The following is a 23,749-nucleotide window of genomic DNA, read 5'->3' on the forward strand; positions in this document are numbered from 1 at the left end:
CACAAAGACCCAGACGAGAATCCTGGTTGGAGAAAGTTCAACCAGTAGAACGCACACCTTACCATGAGCAAAAACCTGGATGTAAGTTCTGATACCACATGATCAAGTCACGGTGCTGGAAGAAGCTCCACAAATGGTGAGACAGTGTTGTGGTCTCTGTCCTCTCCCTTCCTCAAACTTGGGAATGGTGGACTTGTGCATGCATGAGGTCTCAGTGACAAGGGGAAAAAAAATAACATAGCAATCTTTATCCTCATGGATATGTAGTTTCTATGTAAATACAACAAACAGTATGGACTCTTTTGGAAACTTTTCTCACCTTTATGTCGGTTGTACGTGTGCATTTTCCTTTAATTTTACTTACATATAACTGTGTTTAGGTACAGAATAAAAGAGCAAACCAGAATGACTTGCTGAACATATATTTTGGATCTTTACTAGAAGAGTTCCAAAATCCAGGCTTTTTGCTGCTGCCAAAAAACAATGTTATAACTCCCTTAGCTACTTAAAGAAACCGTGGCACACCTGGTTAAGCACACATAGTATTATGCACAAGGACCTGGGTTCAAGTCCCCTCTCTCTACTTGCAGGGGGGATGCTTCACAAGCTGTGGAGCCCCAAAATAAACAAACATACTGAAGATCAATTTCTGTAATACTCACCAAACTAGTGTTTAGTGCCAGGGGGAAAGGAAGCTTGGGAATAAAATGACTACGAACCAAGTAAAAACAAACAAAAAGTTCATAAATTTATAGTTTTGTTAAAATTCAGGTATTGGGGCTGGGTGGTGGCCCTCCTGGTTGATCAAACAAGTTACAATGTGCAAGGACCAGAGTTCAAGTCCGGTCCCCACCTGCAGGGGGACAGCTTCTAGCCAGTGAAGCAGGGCGGCGGGTGACTCACCCTCTTTACCTGCCTCTAGATTTCTGTCTCTAAGAAGTAACAAGTAAATAAAATATTTTAAAAAAGAAAGCTTTTGAAAAAGACTTCCAAGTACTGCGCTTTTGGCAGAATTATAAACCCTATGTAAACTTTCAAACAGCCTGTAAGAACACAGATCAATCTGTGGAGTGCATTACTTGGGCTTAATTTTTGTTTTAAGAAAAGACAGCTCAGCTCTAGCACCTGTGGTGCTGGTGATAGAACCTTGAACCTCATTAATACAAATTCTGTGCACTGCTACTGAGGTAGCTCCCTGATGCTTATTTGTTATTATTTATTAAAAAAAAATTTTTTTATTGTGCTTAGCCAAGAAGGAAAATACTGAAGACTGTTTTCTCTTTGTAGGATGATTGTATTATAAAGAAGACAATGGTAGCAAGTCTAAATTTTATGTGCAAATAATGAAATTTGAATGGTACAAAGATAATATAAATATAAAAATAAGGCCTCTATAATGACCTAAAATTAGGTAACAATATTATTGAGTAATATTAATATTATATATTTACTTTTTTCTTTTTAATTTTTACTTTATTATTGGATAGAGACAGAGAGGAATTGAGAGGGGAGGGGGAAAATAGAGAGGGAGAGAGACAGACAGCTGCAGCTCTACTTCATTCGTGAAGTTTTCCCTCTGTAGGTGGGGAGCAAGGGCTTGAACCCAGGTCCTTGAGCACTACAAAGTGTGTGTGCTTAACCAGGTGTGCCACCGGCTGGCCCCAATATTATATATTTATGTGTGTGCGTTTATCAAGAGAAGAGCAAAGTGAGAATGAATAGGATCAGAAAAGCCAGTTCTTGAGTAAATTACTTCACTATGAAGATGCTTTTAGTCCAAACTTCTAGAGAATTTCCTGGTTTGTATTATTTCCAAAAACCCATAAAACATAAATTGACAGGTTACAATGGATTCAGAAAAAGACACAGTGAATATAGACTTAGGTGTAAGTTCATGCTGGTGATTTTTCTTTTTTGTTTTTTTAAATGTAAGCCACTTTTTTTTTGAGAAAAAATTTAAAACCAAAAGTTGCATATTACACACAAACATTTGACTTTTAGCACAGTGTATACATGCTTACATAAACTCAAATATTTATACATTTAAAACAATTTCCAATTGACATACAAAAGTTCTGAAATACATAAAAGCATTACTACTTTCTATAAAACTACAATTAGAACATTAATTTGCTACAACCATATAAAACATCAAGTGCTTTCTTGGAGTTTCAAGTTACCTCTTTAAAACAATATCTTGCTTGCCTATCTAGTCTTCTCCAATAATCATTATGGACATTTTTTCCTCAAGAGGTTTATTTTTTAGGTATATTATAAGCTCAAGAAAACAGACCCAACAATTATGCAATATAATTATGTTATAACAACTAAATTGCACATATGCTTTAAAGTAGGTTTGGATAAAGTCCTCAAACACTTTGGTATATGTTCTTCAGGGACTTCTATTAGAAATAACAGGAATTATAAGTCCCTTCTATCCCCATTTTGTTTTAAAATGGACAAGTCTTTGGTTAAAGTTCTTCATTTTGGAAATTTATTATTAATTAAAGTGGTCCCCAAACCAATAAAAGGTGCTGATGTATTATTAATTCACAAGATGTCATTTAACCTGTTTCTGATACAGTGAGAGGCGACATCATTGATAGTTCCAATCTTTCACATATAAGCAGAGAAAGCAACACGTCTAGTCGATATTTCTCTGTTTTCTGTTATGATCTAAACTGTACAGTAATTTTAATTAACTATAGATACTGTTCCACAGTATATGTTACTATGATCAGAAGGAAGTGTAGCACTAAACTGAGAGTTAGCTTGCTCAGAATAAGTCAATAGTAGGCTGTACAGTAATCTTGCATTAACTACATTAGGTTGTCAGGTAATGCTTATTTAAAAACCCCAAACCATTTACAAGAAAAGTTGTTGCAAATGTATAAGACAGTAGATATACAATAAGAACACCAAACATACTTTATTAGCACAATAAGCAGCCATAACAAGGCACAGCAAGCAGAAACATACATTAGCAAAGGGTTAGTGTTGCATACAAATATAGCCTTCTTTCTTCTTTTTTTTTCGTAGCCTTGGCAAAAGCCAACAGGATATAAAATAAATTTCTGTAGCAGCAGGTAAGGGAACTAAGGAGTACTCACCAGTGGTACAGAGCACAGTATCAAAAAGACACAAGAATGAATTTGACTACTTTAGTGCAAAATGTCTAGGACTGAACTGCAAATTCAGTTCATTACTAAGAAGCAAACACTAGAACTTGGTATTACTTCCAAAATAGTTCACTCAAGTAGTATTGCATACCATTCTAAGTGACAAAAAGGTGCTAAGTAGGTTATTTACAGACACAATGGTTGTACAGTACCTTTTACATCTGCAATTGAAGTTTCAGATTTTTCACTGATAACTGCACTGAAATTCTATAAATTGTACACCTGTGGTTAAGCTATGAGAGTTTATTTATAGCAAAGAGATAATACTGCCATCAAAAGTATTGACTACAGTTTAACAATAATCTTAACATCATTAACCACTGTAGTTATTATCATCTGACTTGTGTGGGCATCTTCTAGCCTTATCTTTTTTGTGGTTCACAAACTCCTAGTGGGCATAGGAAAAGACCCAACTTTAATCAATCAATGATAAGACTGTATATGTTAACTTAAAGAAAAAAATCACATGCACGACTACATCACAGCAGTCATTTTTCAAATGTTTTAAGTTAAAGCACTTATTTTAAAAAACCTAAGGTCTTTAAATAAAATTCTACTGCCAACTTCTGAAACTTTAAGCACTACTCCTTGGGAAACCTGGCTTACTTAACATTACCTTTTACAGAATAGAGTGAGCTGCCTGTAACTATAACAACACTTGTATGAAATACACTATGCCCTTGTAGCCAGAAAAATTGCATTTTTTTTTTTCTAAAAGGAAGGCAGTCTTTATTTTTTTGACTTCCAAAGCTTGATTTATCGTTAACTACAAACATTACTATTCTTGGAAGGTGATAGAAAAGTTCTTAGAAAAAAATAATAATTTCAAACATTAAGTCACACTGTTGAAATACTCATCCAATATTAATAGCTTGATTTTCAGTAAGAAATAGAATTCTTCATAGCAAATGCCCCAGAGTCGCCTCATTCAATTACTACAGCCATTACAAACCAAACCTTCAGCTAAATCAGCCAAAATGCTTTTTTGTAGCCTTACTGAACACCTAGTTCTTACCACTGTTGTCTCAATAGGCACCACGTTTATCTGAGTAACAGCATATTGCATCTGACAGATACTAACACTAAACTTACATACTGAACTGAAAAACCTAACACTGATCTGTGTGCTTACTGCATGTGTACTGTCTGATGCACATAAAAGCAAGTCTAATTAATGCTCTTTTGGGACAGGAAAGTTTACTTTGCCTTGACTGGTTCTCGTTCTAACCAGCGAACTCTGACTTTTTGTTTGTAATGATACTCTTTTAAAAAATCCTGTAACATTGATGGTAAAGGGAGCCCATCAATTCCATCATACGTAGTGCACCTGCAGATCACTGCACGGCAGATATACTGCAGGCTAAAAGGGAAAGTCCTATTTAGTGATATAGTAAGCAATGGTTCAAAAAACATGCAAGAACTAGGATCCTTATAGTGTTCCAAAAGTCCTGTTACAGTGGAGGAGTGAAATACACATGGGTCATGAGCATCAAAACTAAAGTTGTGATTCCATTGTTCAATTCGGGCATGCAGGGATCTGTTGTAGCGACGGAAGCTCACAGAGAAGAGGTAGTCCTCTTGTGCAGAGTCCCTGAGCAAAAACGTGCCTTCGGGCTTTCCTTCTAGAAGGGCTTCTGCTTCGTATCGGTCCATCACTCCCCAGTAGCAGGGATTACCTGTAATCTGAAGCAAATCAGGCACGAGGCAGTGTATATAGTCAATCTGTGTATGGACTTTCCAAGCTCCCTGTCTGCTAATGTGGGCATGGCTATCTCCAGATACCTGACGTTGCTTCGGCCTACGTGACTGCAAACACAGGGTGGTTGTGTCCTCTTCGGAGTCACAATTAGCTTGAGGAATTGCACAACTCTCCCCACTTATTTCAGTCATTCCAGGAGCTAATTTTGGTCCCAGTTTATATAATGGATTAACCTGTGCAGTGGCTTCAAATGTGTGTATTTGTGCATTGGGTGGAGGGTCAACCCCTTCTTCAATACTAAGCCGCCTTCTTTCTCTAAGTCTATCTTCTTCGTCTTCTGTAGAGACAAGGGATGGATCAAATGTATCAAAAAAAGTTGAATGTGGGCTCACAGGTGCTGTATGTTGTTTAATTAAGTGCCATTTTTGGGCTAAATCTGAACCAGCAGGAAAAGGGCATTTTTCAAGCATTAATTCAGAAAGGTGTATTTTCCTTTTGTTAGAAAACAGGGGCTTTGACTGTTTGTTGTAAGTTCTCATGGGGAAGCACAAGCCCACGGTATCCTGTAGCCTCTGTCTCAGAGAGCGACTTCCGACAGTTCTGCTGGAAATACTGTCCATATCATGCACTGAGCTGACACCGTATCGTCTTTCTCTCCTTTGAAGACCACTTCGAGTTCGACCAAACTTTTTCTCACTGTCTAGTGAACTCTGAGTTTTAGTGGAACAGGAATGTTTTTTCTTTCCACCCCATGGAGCATGTCGAGAGTAGGAATCTCTTCTTGCAAGTCTTGTTCCTGGGGTGACACACGAATCATTATCCTTTTCGATGCTTATTTCCACAATCTGAGGAATTTCAGTGGCACAGTTTCGGCTTCTCCTTGAAGAACTCTTTGAAGGGCTAAATCCCAGTTGTAAGGCAATATTTTCTCTTAAGGGACTGCTTTGTTGCTGAGGAGCTGAGTCTCCAACACCAATGTTTTTCTCTTTGACAGATAAACACCTGCTGGAATGCATATCCATGTTTTCATTACGGCTTCCTCCCTCATGACTGAAGAGATTCTGACATCTGTATTTGAAGTTACTCCACATTTTCCCCACTTTATCCATTGATCATAAGATCTAAAGACAAAATAGGAAAACAACAGTGAGTTAAATGAGCAAGAAAAGGCAAGATTTACTCCCCTTGTCACTGGACATGTCAGGGACACTGGGCGGCAATTCCTTACATTGCCTGTTGATGGGGGTCATGCTCACCAGTGAGTGAGTCAGTGACAGTGGCACTTCCACTACAAAGGAGAAGCATGTTCCTCATTATTGAAGCATATTGTTGAAAGCAGTGTTCATATTCAGCTTTACAAAAGTTAGAATCAGGACCACAATTATGTCACACTTAAGATTAATTAAAATGTCTGTAAGTAGCAATCTCCCCAGTTCCACTTGCCAACTGCTACCAGCTTATTTAGCAATCTAAAGCGACAGCTCGTTCATTTCTAAAAATTCCTTATCTTCCTTCCTCAACCCTACAATAAATTAAGTTTTAACCAGGATTTATTTAAGATTTATTCATTCAATAACATGGGAGTGGGAAAGTGGAGGTCAGGGGAGAGAGGAAGGAAGAGTGAGAACCAGAGTATCACTCTGGCACATGTGATGCAGGCAGGGGGTTGGATCTTATGCCTGGAAGTCCAATGCTCTAGCCATGGCACAACCTCCTGGGCTACTTAACTATGATTTTAAAGAAGTTTGGATAGAATCAAAAATAGGAGGAAAGAAAGTATAGTATTTAGGCTTGAATGGAAAAATATTTTTAAGTTTCTCAATTCCTAATCTGAGGTTTAGCACAGTAGGAAAATTATTTGATATCATAGTTTGTTTTGAAAAATATATATAATGTGGCATCTATATTCTTGCAGCTGTAAGAGTTTGTGCAATTTACAAATAAATCATTCGAAGACTGTAACAGCACCTCTATGGGCATAACCATATCATTTAGTAACTTAAGGTCAACATTAGAAGAAATGGAAAAACCTAAACTTAAAAGTTCACTAGTTCTGTCACAATATGATAGCAGATTTAAAAAAAAATTCTTTTTGCCAGGCCTTCACCACTTTAAACCAAGTCGTCCCCCCCCCCCCCCCCGCCTTAGAGACAGAGGTAGTGATGGAAAGATAAACAGTATTGAAATTTCTTGCAATGCATAGGGCATAGTGGCCTGGCCCAAGCTTGGGTTATGCACATGATAAAGCACTATCTATCTAGGTGAGTTATTTTTCATGTCTCTTGGCACTATGGATCTCTTCTTTGGAGATTTTGCCCATAACACACCCCCCTCCCCATTTTTCAATGGTGCTGTTCATCTTTTTCTTAACTCATTATGTACTATTCTTTATATCTTAGAGTCAGTATTGGAAAAAATTGATTTTTTTTTTTACAGTGGTCAAAAATCATTAGAGCTGACTTTTTATATCTTACCAATTTTCTTTTTCTTTTTTTAGTGCCTTAATAATGAATCACAGAAGGCATTATAGGAGTTTTTTTTTAATTTAAAAAAAATTTTTTAAAATATTTATTTATTCCCTTTTGTTGCCATTGTTTTATTGTTGTAGTTATTATTGTTGTTATTGATGTCATTGTTGTTGGATAGGACAGAGAGAAATGGAAAGAGGAGGGAAAGACAGAGATGGGAAGAGAAAGACAGACATCTGCAGACCTGCTTCACCGCTTGTGAAGAGACTCCCCTGCAGGTGGGGAGCCAGCCGGGCTCCACCAGTTTTCTTTGTTGTAAATATTTGCATTTTCAAAAAGCTGATTAGGGCTAAGAGGATAAAGAAAAAGCTTTCTTGGATGATCTCAAGAACAGCTAAATCATACTAAATTCTATCAGAACATTTCTTTTTATTTATTTTTAAATTAACTTTTTAAAATTTTCTCTGACAGGGCAGAGAGAAATTGAGAGAAGGGAGATAAGAGAGGGAGAGAGAAAAAAGACACCTGCAGACCTGCTTCACCATTCATGAAACATCCCCAGTGCATGTGAGGATCAGGGGCTTGGACCTTTGTGCGTGGTAATATGAGCACTCTACCAGATACACCACAGTCCAGCCCAGTCCCCCAAAACCTTTCTCTCTGGTAAGGTTTTTTTTCCCTTCTTCAAAAAAAAGAAAAATAATTATTATTATCTTTATTTATTGGATAGAGATAGCCAGAAATCAAGAGGGAAGGGGATGACAGAGATGGGGAGAGACAGACACCTGCAGCACTGCTTCACCACTTGTGAAACTATTCCCCCACAGGTGGGGACCAGGGGCTTGAATCTGGGTCCTTGCGCACTGTAACATGTGCACTCAACCAGGTGCGTCACCACCTGGTGCTCTTCTTCTTCTTTTTTGTTGTTAATTTTGTTTCCTCCTAATACAATACTGGGACATTAACTCAGATGTCGCTTGTGGGAGTGTGTAGGTGTGGGGGGAGCGTTTATGGACCGCTCTACCATTCATGGAGCTCCCCTGTGATACTATGGATCAAACTTGGAGCTGTGTACTTTACCTGTGAAATCATCTTCTGGGTCTTGGCAAACTATATATATATATATATATATTTTTTTTCACCTTTTGTTGCCCTTGTGGTTTTTATTGTTGTTGTTATTGATGTTGTTGTTGTTGGATAGGACAGAGAGAAATGGAGAGAGGAGGGGAAGACAGAGAGGAGGAGAGAAAGATAGACACCTGCAGACCTGATTCACCGCCTGTGAAGCGACTCTCCTGCAGGTGGGAAGCTGGGAGCTCGAACCAGGATCTTCATGCCAGTCCTTGTGCTTCAAGCCATATGCGCTTAACCCACTGCGCTACCGCCAACCCCCTGGAAAACTATTTTTTTAAAAGGCTTATGCCATCTGGATTTATCATGTCTTACTATCAGTTTTTCTTCTTCTTACACTAAAATTTCCCTTTTCTCTCACAGTACTGTTGTTTACAGTTTAATTTCCGATGCCTTCTTAGTGAATCTGAAATCTCTTTAGATTACTCTTTTAATTTGCTAGCTCCTTAATGTCTAGTTTCCTTCTAAATTACTTTTAGTTTGATTTTTATTTTTGTCTAATTTATATATAGCTATAAAGGTCAAAAACTATATACAAAGTATATCAGCAACACAAAAAGTAGCACTGCCTGCTATGCCCTATCCATCTTTGATGTCCTCTGCTGGGGACCCAAGGATAATAACCAACACTTTTGGTTGTTTTTGGTTATTTTCTTCACCACCTATAAAATATTCATATTGCTATATGTTGATAAAATTAGAAGTTGGAAATAATTTGCCTTCAATATTTCTGTATTTCTAGTAGCTCCCAATATGACTGTTAAAGTGTCTAATATCATGCAATCCCAATTTTTTATTAGTGATTTAATATTGATTTACAAAATTACAAGATAGCAGGTGTACAATTCTATACCGCTTCCCACCACCAGAGCTGTGTCCCCATTCCCTATACTGGAAACTGCAGTAGTTCTCCCAAAATCACAGATAAGGGTTGTTATTTTGTTAGTTCTATAACTGTCTATTTGTCTATCTTTTTTTCCCCTATGGTTCTGCCTTCTTTTCCTAAGTCACACCTCCACCTATTACTATTTCTGAATATCATGCCTTTTTTCCTCTTCTCTCTCAGGGTCCTGATGGAATTGAGTTTCATATCCCTCTAGTCATCTTCCCCTAATGTTTCTCTCTTCTGGGTGTATGGACCAAAATCCTTTATGGGGATGCAATTCCAAGTTTTCTCTATGTGAAATGCTTTTATTTTGTGAAAGACTATAACAACTTCTCATCCTCAGCATGGGCTGTTTTGGAGCCTTTTCATATCCTTGTCTCCTGCCTGAAAGTCATTTTCTCTGTTAGGCACTAGATCTCTTAGATAATCTTTTTTCTGATCGATTTCTTAGGCATCACTTTCTATTTGCAGTTAAGGTTTTTTAAATCATAGTTTTAACTTCCAAAACCATTTTCTTATGATCTGACTTTTGACTTATTCTTTGAATAGGTCTAATTCTAGCCTCTTGGCTACAATATTTCATTTCTCTGATTATATAATTACAGAAGTTTTCTCCCTTTCTTTTAGAACTTAAAATATTTTAAACAGATTTTTCTGTTTATGAGAAAGACAAAACCAGACATCACTCTGGTACATGTGCTGCTGGGGACTGAACTCAGGACCCCATGCTTGAAAGTTTACTGCTTTATCCATTGAGCTGCCTCTTAGAACATGTACTTAATACCTTTTCTCTCCTCAACCTTAGGTTTGTACTTTACTTTAGGGACTTTCCACAAGGATCTGATGATCCCTGGTTGTCCACCAAAGCCAATATTCAGATCACTGGCTGTCTATATGAGGTTGAAGCATGTGTTTGCCAACTGGTTCGCTTTACTACAAGGTGAGGAGGCAATGAGTAGGTTTTCATTAGGCAATCCTTCCAAATCAATATCTGTAAACCTTGTCTCCTGCCTGGGAAGTGCTTCAATATCCTTTAGGGGCATATGCACCTGATTTCTGTGTTCTGAGAATAGGGCAAGGCAAATGGTGGGGTTTTAATCTCATTACTCAGACCTTCTTTTTTGCCACCAGAGTTATCCCTGGGGCTTAGTGCCTGCACTACAAATCCACTCCTCCCAGCAGTCACTCTTTCCTCCTTTTCCTCTCCCCTTCCCCTCCTCCTTTCTTCCTTTCTATTTTTCTTTGACAGGGCAGACAGAAATCGAGAAGGAGGGGAGATAGTGGGAAAGACAGACACTGCAGACCCACTTCACTGCTCATGAAGTGTCCCCCCTGCAGGTAGGAAATGGGGGCTCAAATAGGGGTCCTTGAGCATGGTGATATGTGTACTTAATCGGGTACACCATCACCTGGCCCCCATTGTTTATACTTTCTCATATCTTTATTTTTAATATCCTAAGTTTATCTATGAATGAACCTCTTAGATTTAATTTCTCCAAGCTCTAATCTTAGTCACAGGCTGCTGAGGATGAAGGAGGACATATGGGAGGCCTTATAGCCTTTTATCCATTTCTGTCATCAGATTCATAAGCCAACCTTAAATATTGAAGTAATTGGTCCTCTAATCTCCGAGCCAGCCAAGGAATCGGTTTGTCTTCTTTTGGAGGCAGCTTTCTCACTGTATTCATTTCTAGCCATGTGTGTCTCCCCAATTTTCTTTTTTGAATAATCAGATCTACTATTTCTGTCTCTTCTCCTGTTTTCTATTTGTAGGTAGATACCTTATACTTTTTTAAATTACTAATTTAATAATGGCTTAATAATGGTTTCCACACTGTACATCAGTTTTATGCAACACCCCCCCCCCACACACACACATTGAACCACCATAGTATTCAGTCTGAGCAACAGTTTGACTACTTTTTTATTTTAAAACAAGTTAAAATGTTTCCGGCATAAGGATCCTGATTAGAGCCCCCAGCTCCCTACCTGCAGGGGGTCACTTCACAAGTGGTGAAGCAGGTCTTTGTCTCCTCCTCTCTTGATCTCTCTCTGTCCTATCCAAAAACAGCTATGACAACAATAACAACTACAACAAGAGCAAAAAGGGCAACAAAATGGGGAAAATGGCCTCCAGGAGCAGTGGATTCTCAGTGCAGGCACCAAGCCTCAGCGATAACCCTGGAGGCAAAAAAAAAAAAAGTTCAAATGTTTCAATTCTTTGTATTGTACTTATGAGTAAACCATCCCATGATTGTCTTTCAGAGAAATGCAAGTCAGCTGGTAATAGATATAAGCTATAGCAATAACAGTCCTTGAACACAAAGAACTGATGAACAGAACTCCTTGATATTATTCCCCTAACACCATTTTTTTCCCTGTAGAACCAGGAGGTGGGAGGTAGTACAATTGTTATGCAAAAGACTTTTATGCCTGAGGCTCTATGATTTCAGGTTCAATCCCAAGCACCATCATAAATCAGAGCTGAAAAGTGTTCAGGTTAAAAAAAAGAAAGAAAAAAAAAAGTCAGGGGATAAATTCAAGGTCTCTGACATGCAGAATACCACTGTAATTTAATTTAACCTTGTTGAGAGTTAAATGTTCCTTGTTTCTTTTTCTGCAACATACCTTTTAGTAACTCTTGTAAGACAGGTTTTGCAATGGCAAACTCCTTTAGTTTTTGCACGTCTGGTACTGTCTTGATTGCTTTTTCATATCTGAATGGTAGCTCTGCAGGATAAAGTATATGCTGGGGGCTGGGTGGTGGTGTACCAGGTTAAGCACACTTAGAACTAAGCACAATGAATGACCCTGGTTCGAGACCCAGGCTCCCCACCTGCAGGGGGGGGGGTTGCTTCACAAGCAATCCATTTCTCCACATTAAATTGAGAGCTTTGTATTTCTTCAGAATTTTCCTGACAATATATTTCCTAAATTCTTTCTCTGTTATCTCCTCTGGATTTGCATTATTCAGTGTTTGGCCAGTAAGCTCATTTTCTAGAACCAGTGTTTTCATAGTTTTACCCATCTATTTTGGTTACAACTGTTGCTACATAGGTGGCACTTGGTTCTGCTTTGTATGTAAGTTGTGGAGGAGGGTAGAAGTTTTGAAGAAGTAACAGAATAGTATGGTGCCTGATGTTCCTTAAACACAGTCCTAGTCTATGGGGCAGAGTCCTAGACAGACCACCTTGTGCTCTTCTCAGATTGTTTCCTAAAAGTGGGAATACTACTGTAAAGTCAAAGACTTTTCTCATTGGCAGGGCAGTCTGATCCAGTCATCAGGGTCTCTATGTTGGCTGTGACATCTTATAGTTTGGCTGGCTTTCCTGCTGCCACAAGGGAACAACGCTCTGTTTCCTGGCCTTCTGATGGACATCTGGGGTTCACTCAAGAGCCTGTGGCTTCTACAGCTCTGAACAGCAGTTCTGAGCTCCTTTTCTTAAGTCACTTGGTTCCTACACTCACGGATTTAAAATAATTGCAAATATGGCACCACAGGTAATGCAGTGTAGTGTTTCTGCTTGAGTTTTTCTCTCCCTCTCCCCTCTTCTGTTTCCACTGTCCACTGCATAATCAACAACCTTCACATTTTTTTCTTTATCAGAAATCCTAGCCATAATCTGAATAAATTTACTGAAATATTTAATTTTTATATTTGTTTTCTGGGTGAGAATTAACTTCCTAAGAGGAGATCATTATAGTTCCACCTTGGAAGTTCCCATGTTGATGCCTTACACTTTCAAAACTTAATTTCAGTAAGGTATCAGGAGAGAGTAAAGATAAAATGCCAATATTCAATTTGACATATTTAACTAAAAAGTTCCCTCTTCTTAAAACAAAAACAAACAAAAAACCCCAACTATTTAAAAGAAAGAATGGCACTACCCAGAAAATTCTCCACTCAAATCAGTGATTACTTCCAAATGAAAAAAACAACAAAATATTGTAGGTTGAAGGGTCTACACAATAATGGCTCAGTGTTACAAACTACATAAGTCACCTTCCAAGAGATTTCATTTAACTGACCTGCTACTTTTTTCTAGGTTATTCTAGAGTAGAATAGGAAAGCTACTAGCTTAGTGTACCCTTGTCACAAAGTCTAATGCTAGCTCAGAAAGAGAAAAGTGAAAAGACTGATCAGTATTGCTTGGTGACATGTGAGCAGTAAAATAAAACTACTTATCCCCACATTTATTATTATTTCTCTTTTTTATTTTTGCCATATAAAAAGAAGCCTAGACTTCTGGGAGGCATGGCTATGGAGTAACAAGCACATGGCACAGACTCTACCCCAAAACAACAAAGATCCACAATTACTTAACAATCCTCATCAAACTACAGCTGAGACATCTGCAGAGGCACCGTAGTCTCAAGCCACCAAGTTGCAGATGCTACTGTGATTTCATCCTGACTTCCCTGGGCAGATGACCTCATCAAGGTGTTATGGAACTTCACCTCTCCAGAGCCCTACCTCACTAGGGAAAGATAAAAACAGGCTGGTGGTATGGATTGACTTGCCAACATCCATGTCCAGTGGAGAAGCAATTACAGAAGCCATAAATCCCACCTTCTGCACCCCAAAATGAATTTTGGTCCATACTCCCATAGGGGTAAAGAATAAGGGAAGAAGAGCAGAGTGTTCTGAATCCCAATTCCACCAGGACCCTAGGTGTATGTCACCAGGCATGTTGTTTTTATGCTATCACTGAAAGGGATGCAAATCTGTAAAACACCAGAGGGAGCCAGGCACTGTTCCTCTTATCTGAGAGAGAAGGGGGGGAGGGGGGAAGGATACTTGGAAGTAGCAATAAGTGTAGGGGTGACTTAGAAAAGAAATGAAGGCAGGAACATAGAAAAAAAATGGGAAAAAAAAATACAGACATAGAGACGTAAAGTCAACCTATATCTGTGACCTTGGGAGAACTACTTCAGTTTCCAATGGAGGGGATGAAGATACAGAACTCTGGTGGTGGGAATACTATGGAATTATACCCCTACTATGTAGCAGTTTTGTAAATCAGTATTAAATCACTAATTTAAAAAGGGGATAAAAGAGAAGTCTACAGAATCTTATGTGGGACCATGTTGTTAGTACAATGCTTCCTGAACTATCTATAATGAAGTTATCAGTTTACTTTTGTAGACTGATTCTTTTGTAAATATAGTAAGTTAATAAAAAATGAAATGAGAGACATATGAAATACAAGTGCCAATTTTTTATTAGAATGAACTGATGTAAAGTAACTGTCAAACTGCTATAAAATATTTTAAATGCTTACATTTTAATTTCTACACTTAACTTGTCACAGAATAATAACAACTGAAGATTGGCATCAGTTCATACTTTTGAATAGCTCTGTTTTAGAGATATGCCATCTAATATATGTGATTACCAAGACCTTGAAATAAGGTGAGTGCCACATATTGAAATAATCATACTTTGGACAGAATATACATTGGTTAAATATATGATTCAAATTAATGCCATATGTTTCCTTTTAAAATGTGGCTATTAGAAAATTTTAAATTATATATGGCTCAAATTATACTTCATTTTATAAAATAAAACTTCAAAATTTATTTATTTATATTAGAGAGAGGGAGACCAGAGCCCTGCTCAGCTCTGGCATATGGTGGTGCTAAGGACTGAACCTGCAACCTGTAGTGCTGGAACTTCTCAGTGTCTGTACTTGAGTTCAATGCTCCTGGTGGTCATTTTCCCCTTTTGGATAGAAAGAGAGAGAGAGAAATCGAGAGGGACGGGGGAGATAGAGAGGGAATAAGTCTCCTGCAGCATTGCTTCTCTGCTTGTGAAGATACCCCTCTACAGGTAAAGACCAGAAACTCTTTGAGCATGGTAATGGTAATGTGTATGCTCTACTAGGTGTGCCACCACTTGACTCCTTAAATACTGTTGTATCTAAAAGTAAAAGTAAAACACGTTAAAAAAAAAAGAAAGTCCCCAGTACCACTTAGTATATAGTATTGACTTTAAAATAAAACCCCCTTTCAGTTCTTCTGAATCATGCCATCAATGCCATCTTTCTTTTTATGGACAATATCTGCCAGACTTCAAGTTCAACTAACTGATTAAATTTCAATATTATTTCCTAGGAAACACTATGGGGATTTCAAATATTCCTTAGTGATTTTTCCCCCTTGGTCTTTGGCGCTTCACCACTCCAGGTTGATTTTTTTTTTTTTTTTTTTGAGATAGAAAAAGGGGTGGGGATGAAGGAAAGACATAGCAGCACCAAAGCTTCTTCCAAAGTGGTGGAGGCCTGGCTCAAGCCTGAGTCCTGCACATGGCAGAGCAGAGCATTACCCAAGATGGTATTTTGCTGGCTTGATCCTTAGTAATCCTTAAACTACGGCTCATCTCCAACCTAAACTAAGCATAGCTAATTTGTATAGTACTTGGCAAGGTCCAGGAACAAAGCCCTCATTTTTTTTTTTTTTTGCTTCAAAAAGTCCTTTATGTAAAATACTGTCAACAATTTATATTTTATTGAATAGATACTGCACACTAGAGAAGCATAAAATCTCAATATGTTATGCTTCACTTTCTATGGAGAAGGTATCTTCTGCAAATACATGAACAAATATAACATTCACTGAAGTGTTTCTTATCTGGCCAGCATTCTGGCAGACGCATAAGAAACATAAGAAACATGTGCTTTAGCTTCAGAGATCCTTAAAATCAAATTCAGGCACTCGCTAGATGTGTGAAACCTAAGCCTCAGCTTTTCCATCTAAAAAATAGAAACAATTACTTCTCTCTTACATATGGGCTTTTAGGGGGAAAACATGACATAAGCATTGCTGAGTCTATTACAGAGGCTCAGAATGGTAGCTTTGTTACAAAAAATGGTCCATGGCAAGAGAAGGTACATACTGGTGACAGGAGCAAAAGGCAAAGCTGCTTTACGTCTAAGGAGAGATTCTTGGTGAATTTGTCTTGCTTTTTTCTCCCACAGCAAGAGAAACTACTTCCGTTAGGCAAATCAAGCAATTTCACTGCTCACTGAAACTGATTAGTACTCTCAGCATTGTCTGTATAGATCATGATTTCTAAAACACAGGACCTCAAAATCACACACAAATCCCCCTTAACACCAAAAGGTAGTTGCAAACAAACAAAACAACTCTCAGCTGGGAAACTTAGTAAATCAATTGCTACAATCATTAATCTGGCTAGCCTTAAAACAAAACAAAACCCCCACTGATTTGGGAAAGTGCTTAACAGTAAGCTCAATGTGATTCTACTAATAATTTACAAAGCTTCAGTTACCAACGGGAAGAGGACAATTAACTGCAATCTAGGCCATTTTCTTTTCTGGGAAGGACAAACGTTTTATAACACTAGCAGTTATTATCACAAGAAATACTAAAACTCTAAGGACTAAAATATATTTTTATAACAGTTTTTTATTTTTACTTAAATTCATTTATCATAATGGAGCATAATAAAAGCAACTACTCTCTTTCATGCCAAATTTTAGGCTTGAATAAGGATCTTCAAAAAATAAGATAGCTCATAATGAATTCAGGAAAGAAAAGTATATATTCAGAAAAACTTCCTCTTCATTTTTACTAAGTTAAGTAGAGAAAGAGAGTGGGGAGACAGAATGAAGAGTACCACAGCACTGCTCCATCATCCTGGTGCTCTGTGAATATCAGATGCTTAGTATATGTTTATGGCACTAAATCATTAACATGGAGCCTGAAGGGAAATAAATGGGAAAGAGAAGACTAGGTGGGAAAAAAGTCAAAAGAATTATCATTTCTTTTTTTAAAATTCACTTTAGTGGGGGTTAAGGGTTTATAGTACAGTTGCTGATACATGGGTATAATTTCTCATCTCCCTGTGATATGTTTCTGCAAAACATTCTCACCCCCAACTAAACTCCTCTTCCACCATCATTCACCAGGACTCCCAAATCCCCTTGAACCTTCCTCTCCCCCACCTTCCCCAGAGTCTTCTGATTTGGTGCAATATACCACACTCAGTTCAAGTTTAATTCTGTGTACAATACACCACCCTCTCTGTCCTTATCGCTTAAACGTCACCTATAACCAAGATCATCCAGTATTTGTTCTTCTCTTTTTTTTTTTTTTTTTCTGGCTTGTCTCACTTAACATGGTTTCTTTGTTCCATCCCCAGAGGGAATTCTGGGGAAAATGGAATCTCAGAAAAGAAACTCTGGCCCTGAGGGTGCCTGCAGAGTTTAGCAAATTAGGTTTTCTGTTTCAATGGCCTCTTGAAGGGGCTATGTTCTTAATCTGAACAGTGGGTATGTTATCTAATTACTCATTAAGCTATAACCTTTGTTATAAAGAGCAAAAAGCATATACAAGGAAAACTATAAAGAAAACAGAAAGTTGGGGTATGGGAAATAGCATAATAGTTATGCAAAGAGATTTATGGGCCTGAGCTCCAAAGACTCAGGTTCAATCACCTGTACCACCGTAAATCAGAGCTGAGCAGTGCTCAGGTAAAGCTATTATTTGCAGTAAGCATCAACAAGTTCTAAAAACCACCTCAGCTATTTTCAGTGAAACTCAAACAATAGTCCCATCTCTATACTAGCTACTATATTATACCACTTTTATCATATTTATAAGTTTTAAAACTTCTAATTACAAGAGAAGTGCTCTTTTTGCCATGTTTTTTTCTTCTACTTGACCTCATACGGCTATATATTTGTCATTCTGAGAGAAAGCTACAAACATTTGACACAACAGTTTCAACTACATATTCTATATAGGAAACATGATACATTCACTTATTTACTGGCATCTTACTTTCAAATGTTATGAAATTAAGACTACATATTAAATAGCCAACTAAATACTATTCAATCATACAGTTCTCCTTGGTATGGCACTGTCACAATCGCTACTAATTCTGAACACTTTTGGCAGACCTGGGGCCTCACAAATATGTGCTTGCACTGCTCTGAGTTGCCTCTTCAGCCACATACACCACCACTGTACCCACAAAGTGCCTTAGCACCTTCTCTGTGGTGCCATGGTTCTAAATGGGGCAAGACATGCTGTGCCCTACTTAGTGAGCTACTTCTCTGGGCCCTGAGATGTTATTTATGAATTTCTTCTTGCCCCTAGTCTTCATCTTCCTAACTACATAAAAATACCTGAATTCTGCTTTCATATTTAAAAGTATGGGAGAAGTACTTGAGGTTCCTAGTTGGGAGAACTTCAAACCGGGATCGTTACTCTAGTCTTTGTGCTTTGCACCACATGCCCTTAACCCGCTGCACTACTGCCCGACTCCCCAATTACTTTTACTCTGAAACACCTTCACTACTTTGTCCTCCCTCATTCAATTCTATCTTAATGTCTGCATCAAGTTCTAATTTTTCTAAAGGGAGTTTTACTGCCAACACCACAATTTGTTCTCTTCACAAATCACTTAAGGCATATATATTTTATCTCGACAAATGCACCTTAAGATTCAAAAGCTAGGGAAGAGTTTCCTAACCCAAGTCATGGAGGGGAGAAAAATAAATTTACATAGAGACTTTCAAATTAAAAAACAGGGAGAGGTGTCTGAGTCAATGTGTTGTATGCTGGTGCTTCAACTTTGGCTCAAGTAACTAAGCCTATAACTGGTCTGTAAGTTAGCAGGTGAAATAAGTTTCTCCAGTTTGCCAAACTGACCAAATGAGCAGCTTCAATGAAAAAGTATCTGTGAGATTCTGTTTAAAATATTAGGCATGTTTCTAAAAGTCCCACGGTCTCCTGCACCACCAAGAGCCAGAACTGAGCAGTGCTCTGAAAGAGATTAGTAGAGGAAGAGAGAATTAAAATGTTGAACACATATGGGCTGGCAGATAGCTCACTCACTACAGTGCATGCAAAACCATGCTGGAGAACCTAGGTTTGAGTCTGTGTATCACACGAGAGCATCAGGGATGGCACTAGGAAAAGTTCTTTGCTATCTCTCCTCTTTCAGTCTGTCTTTCCCCATCTGAAATTAAAAGAATGAACAAGTTGGCTTGGGGGTGGTGGATTTGCACAAGGATGAAGGGAGGAAAGGCAGGCAGGCAGGCAGCCACCAGGAGTGCTTACCTGGTACAGACACCAAGTCTCAGCAACAACCATGGTGGTAAAATAATTTTTTAACAACACTATAAAAAACATAACTTTGCCTGCTTGATTTCTGATATTTTTGCTGTAATCTTCCTGAATGTCCTTATCCAGTCACTGAGCACTTTATAAGCAGAGATTATGTTCATGCAAAGTGCTAAAGATAAAAAGATGAAAATCATTGCATCTGAGAAGTCCATATCCCAAGAGGAAAGCAAACAAGTCATCATACGACGTGAGTGGGAATTAAAGTCTTGTCAGGAGCAGAAAGCACCAAGCAACTACCTCTAGCTGGGAAAATAATGGTATACTGCTAGTTTTACCCCATATCTATTCTCCTTTTCTTCCAGAATAATATAATTACTTGACACAGAGGCACCAATATTAATGAATGTGTTTCTCAATTTTCTTTGTGCCTACAGACTAAGTTCTAAGCTTGAGGGAAACTAAGAGAAAGTTCATACTTTTTGTTTTGTTTTTGTTCCTTCATGCTGCTTAAAAAGGACACCACAACTTTGGATCGTGAAGATAAGGGTCATATCTCAGATTCTGAAGCTGTGCTCTAAAAATTATTTCCCATGTGACCTCATGCTGCAAGACTATCATTCCATACCTCTACTGAAACATTTGAACTTCTACAGGACAGGACTTTTTCTTTTTAGAAATAAGTTATCTTTTGCTTCATATTATTTTGTAGATTCTACTACTTGCTACCAAACCTACACTTACCACGTTAATAAGGTGGCAGGGATAGTGTCACAGGAAAGGTGATTTTGAGCTAGATTTTAAAGAATGGATAACACCTGCCAAATGGAAAAAGGCATTTCCATCTAAGATAATGTAGTGATACAGAATTGGGAACAGGCATGGCTTTAGATGAGTGATTCAGAGATAGGGCAGGTAGACTGAAATAAAAGAAAAGGCAAACTGAAAACTGGGGAGAGATAGGCCTTAACAGTTCATATACAGCTCAACAAGTAGGAAATTTAGTTCTGTACTTGGTCATACTAAGTGACAATGACTTCACAAATGACTATCTACATACTCCAGAAGATTTGAACAGCTCAGTCAGAAAGCAAACTATGGTCTAAAGCATGGTGAGAAGAGGGGAAGAAAGACAACTTTTTAATTTTTTACTTGCTACAGGGTTATTGCTGGGGTTCAGGGCCAGCACTGTGAATCCACCACTCCTGGCAGCCATTTTTCCTCTCTCTCTCTCTCTTTTCTCCTTTCTATTTTATTGGATAGGACAGAGAGAAATTGGGAGGGACAGGGAAGACAGAGATGGAGAGAGAAAAACGCCTGCAGACCTGCTCGCTGCTTGTAAAGACTCTCTCCCGTAAGTGGAGAGTGGAGGCTTGACCCCAGGTCCTTGCACATAGTAGCATACATGCTTAACAGGTCACCAGTGACTGGCCCTTATTTCTCTAAGATAAAGGTACACTATTATTTCTGTAAGTTCTGAGAACCAGAGAAACAATATCTGGTACAGAGAAAGGATTAGGACTCCGGAGAAAATTAAGAAAGAGAAATTGAAACAATATGGAAAAGAGGGAGCAAGGAATAATCTGGTACTGTCTAGATGAGAACTTGAATTTCTAACTTGGAAAGAGAACTGAGGTCAATGAATGAAAATGGCATGTGTTCTAAGAACTTAGTAGACGAAGACCTCTAAGACTAGAACTCCAAATAATGATATTAAAATATCCTTTAACAGAATCTCATTTAAGACAGTGGTAACACAGAAGAAAATATAAATTTATCGGGTGTGGGGAGCTGCTGGGATACAATGAAATGAAGAGTGCTGGAGTCTAGATACATGCCTCAACTCTGTCATTTAAAAGCTATTAGAAGGGCCAGGCAGTGGCCCACCTGGTTGAGCACATACATTACAGTGTTCAAACCGGGGTCCCCACCTACAGCAGGGAAGCTTCATAGGTAGTGAAGTAGGTCTTCAGATGTCTTTCTCTCTCTCTGTCCCTATCTTCCCTTTCCTTCTTGATTTCTCTGTCTCAAAATAAATGAAACAAACATAAAATATTAAAAAAAAATTTTTTTTAAGCGTTTGGATAGGTCTCAATTGTTCCATAGTGTTTGGTTAGTATCTGACATAGAAAAGACATTTGCTCACTTTCAGTTTGAATCTGATAAAAACACACAGGTGGAGGTGGCTCTGTTGCACAATGGATAGCGCGTTGGACTTCTAGTGATAAAAAAAATACACAGGTGGGCTCTTAGAAGAGACTCACAAAGGACAGTAACCATGCCACTGGAATTCAATACTGTCTTCTCACAAGTGTCTGAGACAAAAAGAAACTGACACTCAAGACAAGTGTCTCTTCTGGTCTCTTCTTGTCTCCTCCAGAGCACAAGCCTCTTCTACCAAGAATTTTGCTGTCTTGGACCTAACCTCAATCCCAGGGTTAATTTCAGCCTGCTTCTGAATCTCAGTCCCTCATATATATCACTATCTCAAATATAACAAACTGGAAATACTAAACATTAAACACAAAGCTAACAAAATTATCAGCTGTGACTAAAGATAGCTTACTAAGTTTGTTGGCTGGAGTTTGCTCGTGTGTTAGTGCTCTTTTAGGCTGTTATAGAAGTGCCAAGTTAGAAAAAAAGAGTTCCTTAGAAAATTCTTACTTTGGGCCCAGGTGGTGGTGCACCTGGCTAAGTGCACACATTATAGTGCAAAAGGACCTGGGGTTCAAGCTCCTGCCCCCATCTGCAGGGGGAAAGCTTGAGGCTGCAGGTCTCTCTCTTACTCTCTGTCTCCCCTCTCTTCTCAATTTCTATCTCTGTCCAATCAAAAAGAAAAAAGAAAATTCTTAGCTTAGTCCTGAAATATTTAAATAACCAGATTTCGTACTAAAATGTAACCTATACATTGCAGCTCTTCACTGAGTTAAAAAAAATCAATTTAGAACATTATGCTTGTAAATAAGGCTGTGACATAACCTCTATAACATCAAGATTCCTAGCAATGTCTACAGAGAGTAAGAAAAGATCAAAAGTGCATTTTCAAATTTCCACACTTCAAACCCAGTAGTAGAAGAAAACAGATCATCTAACAATTACCAAATAGCAACTAAGCAGTATGCTAGTCACTCTACATGGATTATCTTATTCGGTTCTCATAATAATCTGATGAGACAGCTAGTTATTATCTATTTTAATAAGAAGAAAATTGAGGCTTAAGAGGTTAAGATATTTTCCTGTTGTTACAGCTTTTCACAATGCATATATATATATAGTCATCAAAGAAAAACATACCAAGTCTTCTGGACAGCATACTCTGACCACTGAACGCAATCCTTCACATCTCTCTGACAAATGTATCATTCCAATGAAGATATGATCTTTCATACTATTGAGGCTTTTATATAGTGACTTTTCATTTTTTCTAAATGTTTTATTGGGAATGAACCAAGCCTTGTGAATGTGTGATATTTACTAAGTCACCTCCCTGGCCCAATTTTCATCCTAAATTGAAAGGAAGGAAGGAAGGAAGGAAGGAAGGAAGGAAGGAAGGGAGGAAGGAAGGGAGGGAGAAAGAAAGGAAGAGAAAGAAAGAAAGAAAGAAAGGAAGAAAGAAGGAAGGAAGGAAGGAAGGAAGGAAAGAAAGAAAGAAAGAAAGAAAGAAAGAAAGAAAGAAAGAAAGAAAGAAAGAAAGAGTAGGTGGATAGGTAGGTATGTGAAGAGAGGCTGAAGAAAGGGAAAAAGGGAACTCAAAGCACCCGTCCACCACCCAGGAAATGCCTCCAAGCTGCTGTCCATGGTGCTCCCATGTAGTGCTGGGCATCACTCATAGTAGGAAACAATTTACCCACTGAGTCATTTCCTGGGTCCTTAATATTAAATTAAGAAATTAATTTTGCTTTCTGGATCAGCCCTCAGTAAATTTGTTTAGCATAAAATTGGTTCCACTGTCCAAACCAAGTTTCTGGATCTGTAATCACTGAGGAACAGACTCCAGACTACTCAAGTTAAGGTCATTCTCTGAGGTCTGCTATGAATAGTACCTCCCTGGAATATCTATTTTTCTGGTCATTAACCACAACATTCCTTTGTCTCTCTTTTTTAATATTAACCTTCTCCACTGGATTTCTAACATGTCCTATAAATAGGAAAAAATGTGAAGCTGAGTCACTAAACTGAGTTCTTGAAGAGCACCAGATCCATAAGCTTAAAGATGCAAGGAACACAGACAGCAAATAAAATATTTTATTGAGAAAGGCAGACAATGATTTTCATTCTTGAATATAAT

The 23,749-nt window shown here is 38.1% G+C and overlaps 1 protein-coding gene across 4 annotated transcripts in view; it reads right to left on the minus strand.

Annotated features, from left to right (window-relative positions):
• Positions 1-406: 406 nt before the first annotated feature.
• SOCS5 (suppressor of cytokine signaling 5) overlaps positions 407-23,749 on the minus strand; it is a 46,481-nt gene continuing 23,138 nt past the window's right edge. For all 4 annotated transcript variants that reach the window (XM_007523332.2, XM_007523331.2, XM_060187534.1 and 1 more), the window contains one exon: positions 407-5,999. In XM_007523332.2, coding sequence (XP_007523394.1) covers positions 4,377-5,987 — 1,611 coding nt within the window. In that variant the 5' untranslated portion in view covers positions 5,988-5,999 and the 3' untranslated portion in view covers positions 407-4,376. The remainder of the gene's footprint in view (positions 6,000-23,749) is intronic.

The sequence above is a fragment of the Erinaceus europaeus genome, chromosome 3 (assembly GCF_950295315.1).
Source record: "Erinaceus europaeus chromosome 3, mEriEur2.1, whole genome shotgun sequence".
Classification (NCBI taxonomy): Eukaryota; Metazoa; Chordata; class Mammalia; order Eulipotyphla; family Erinaceidae; genus Erinaceus; species Erinaceus europaeus.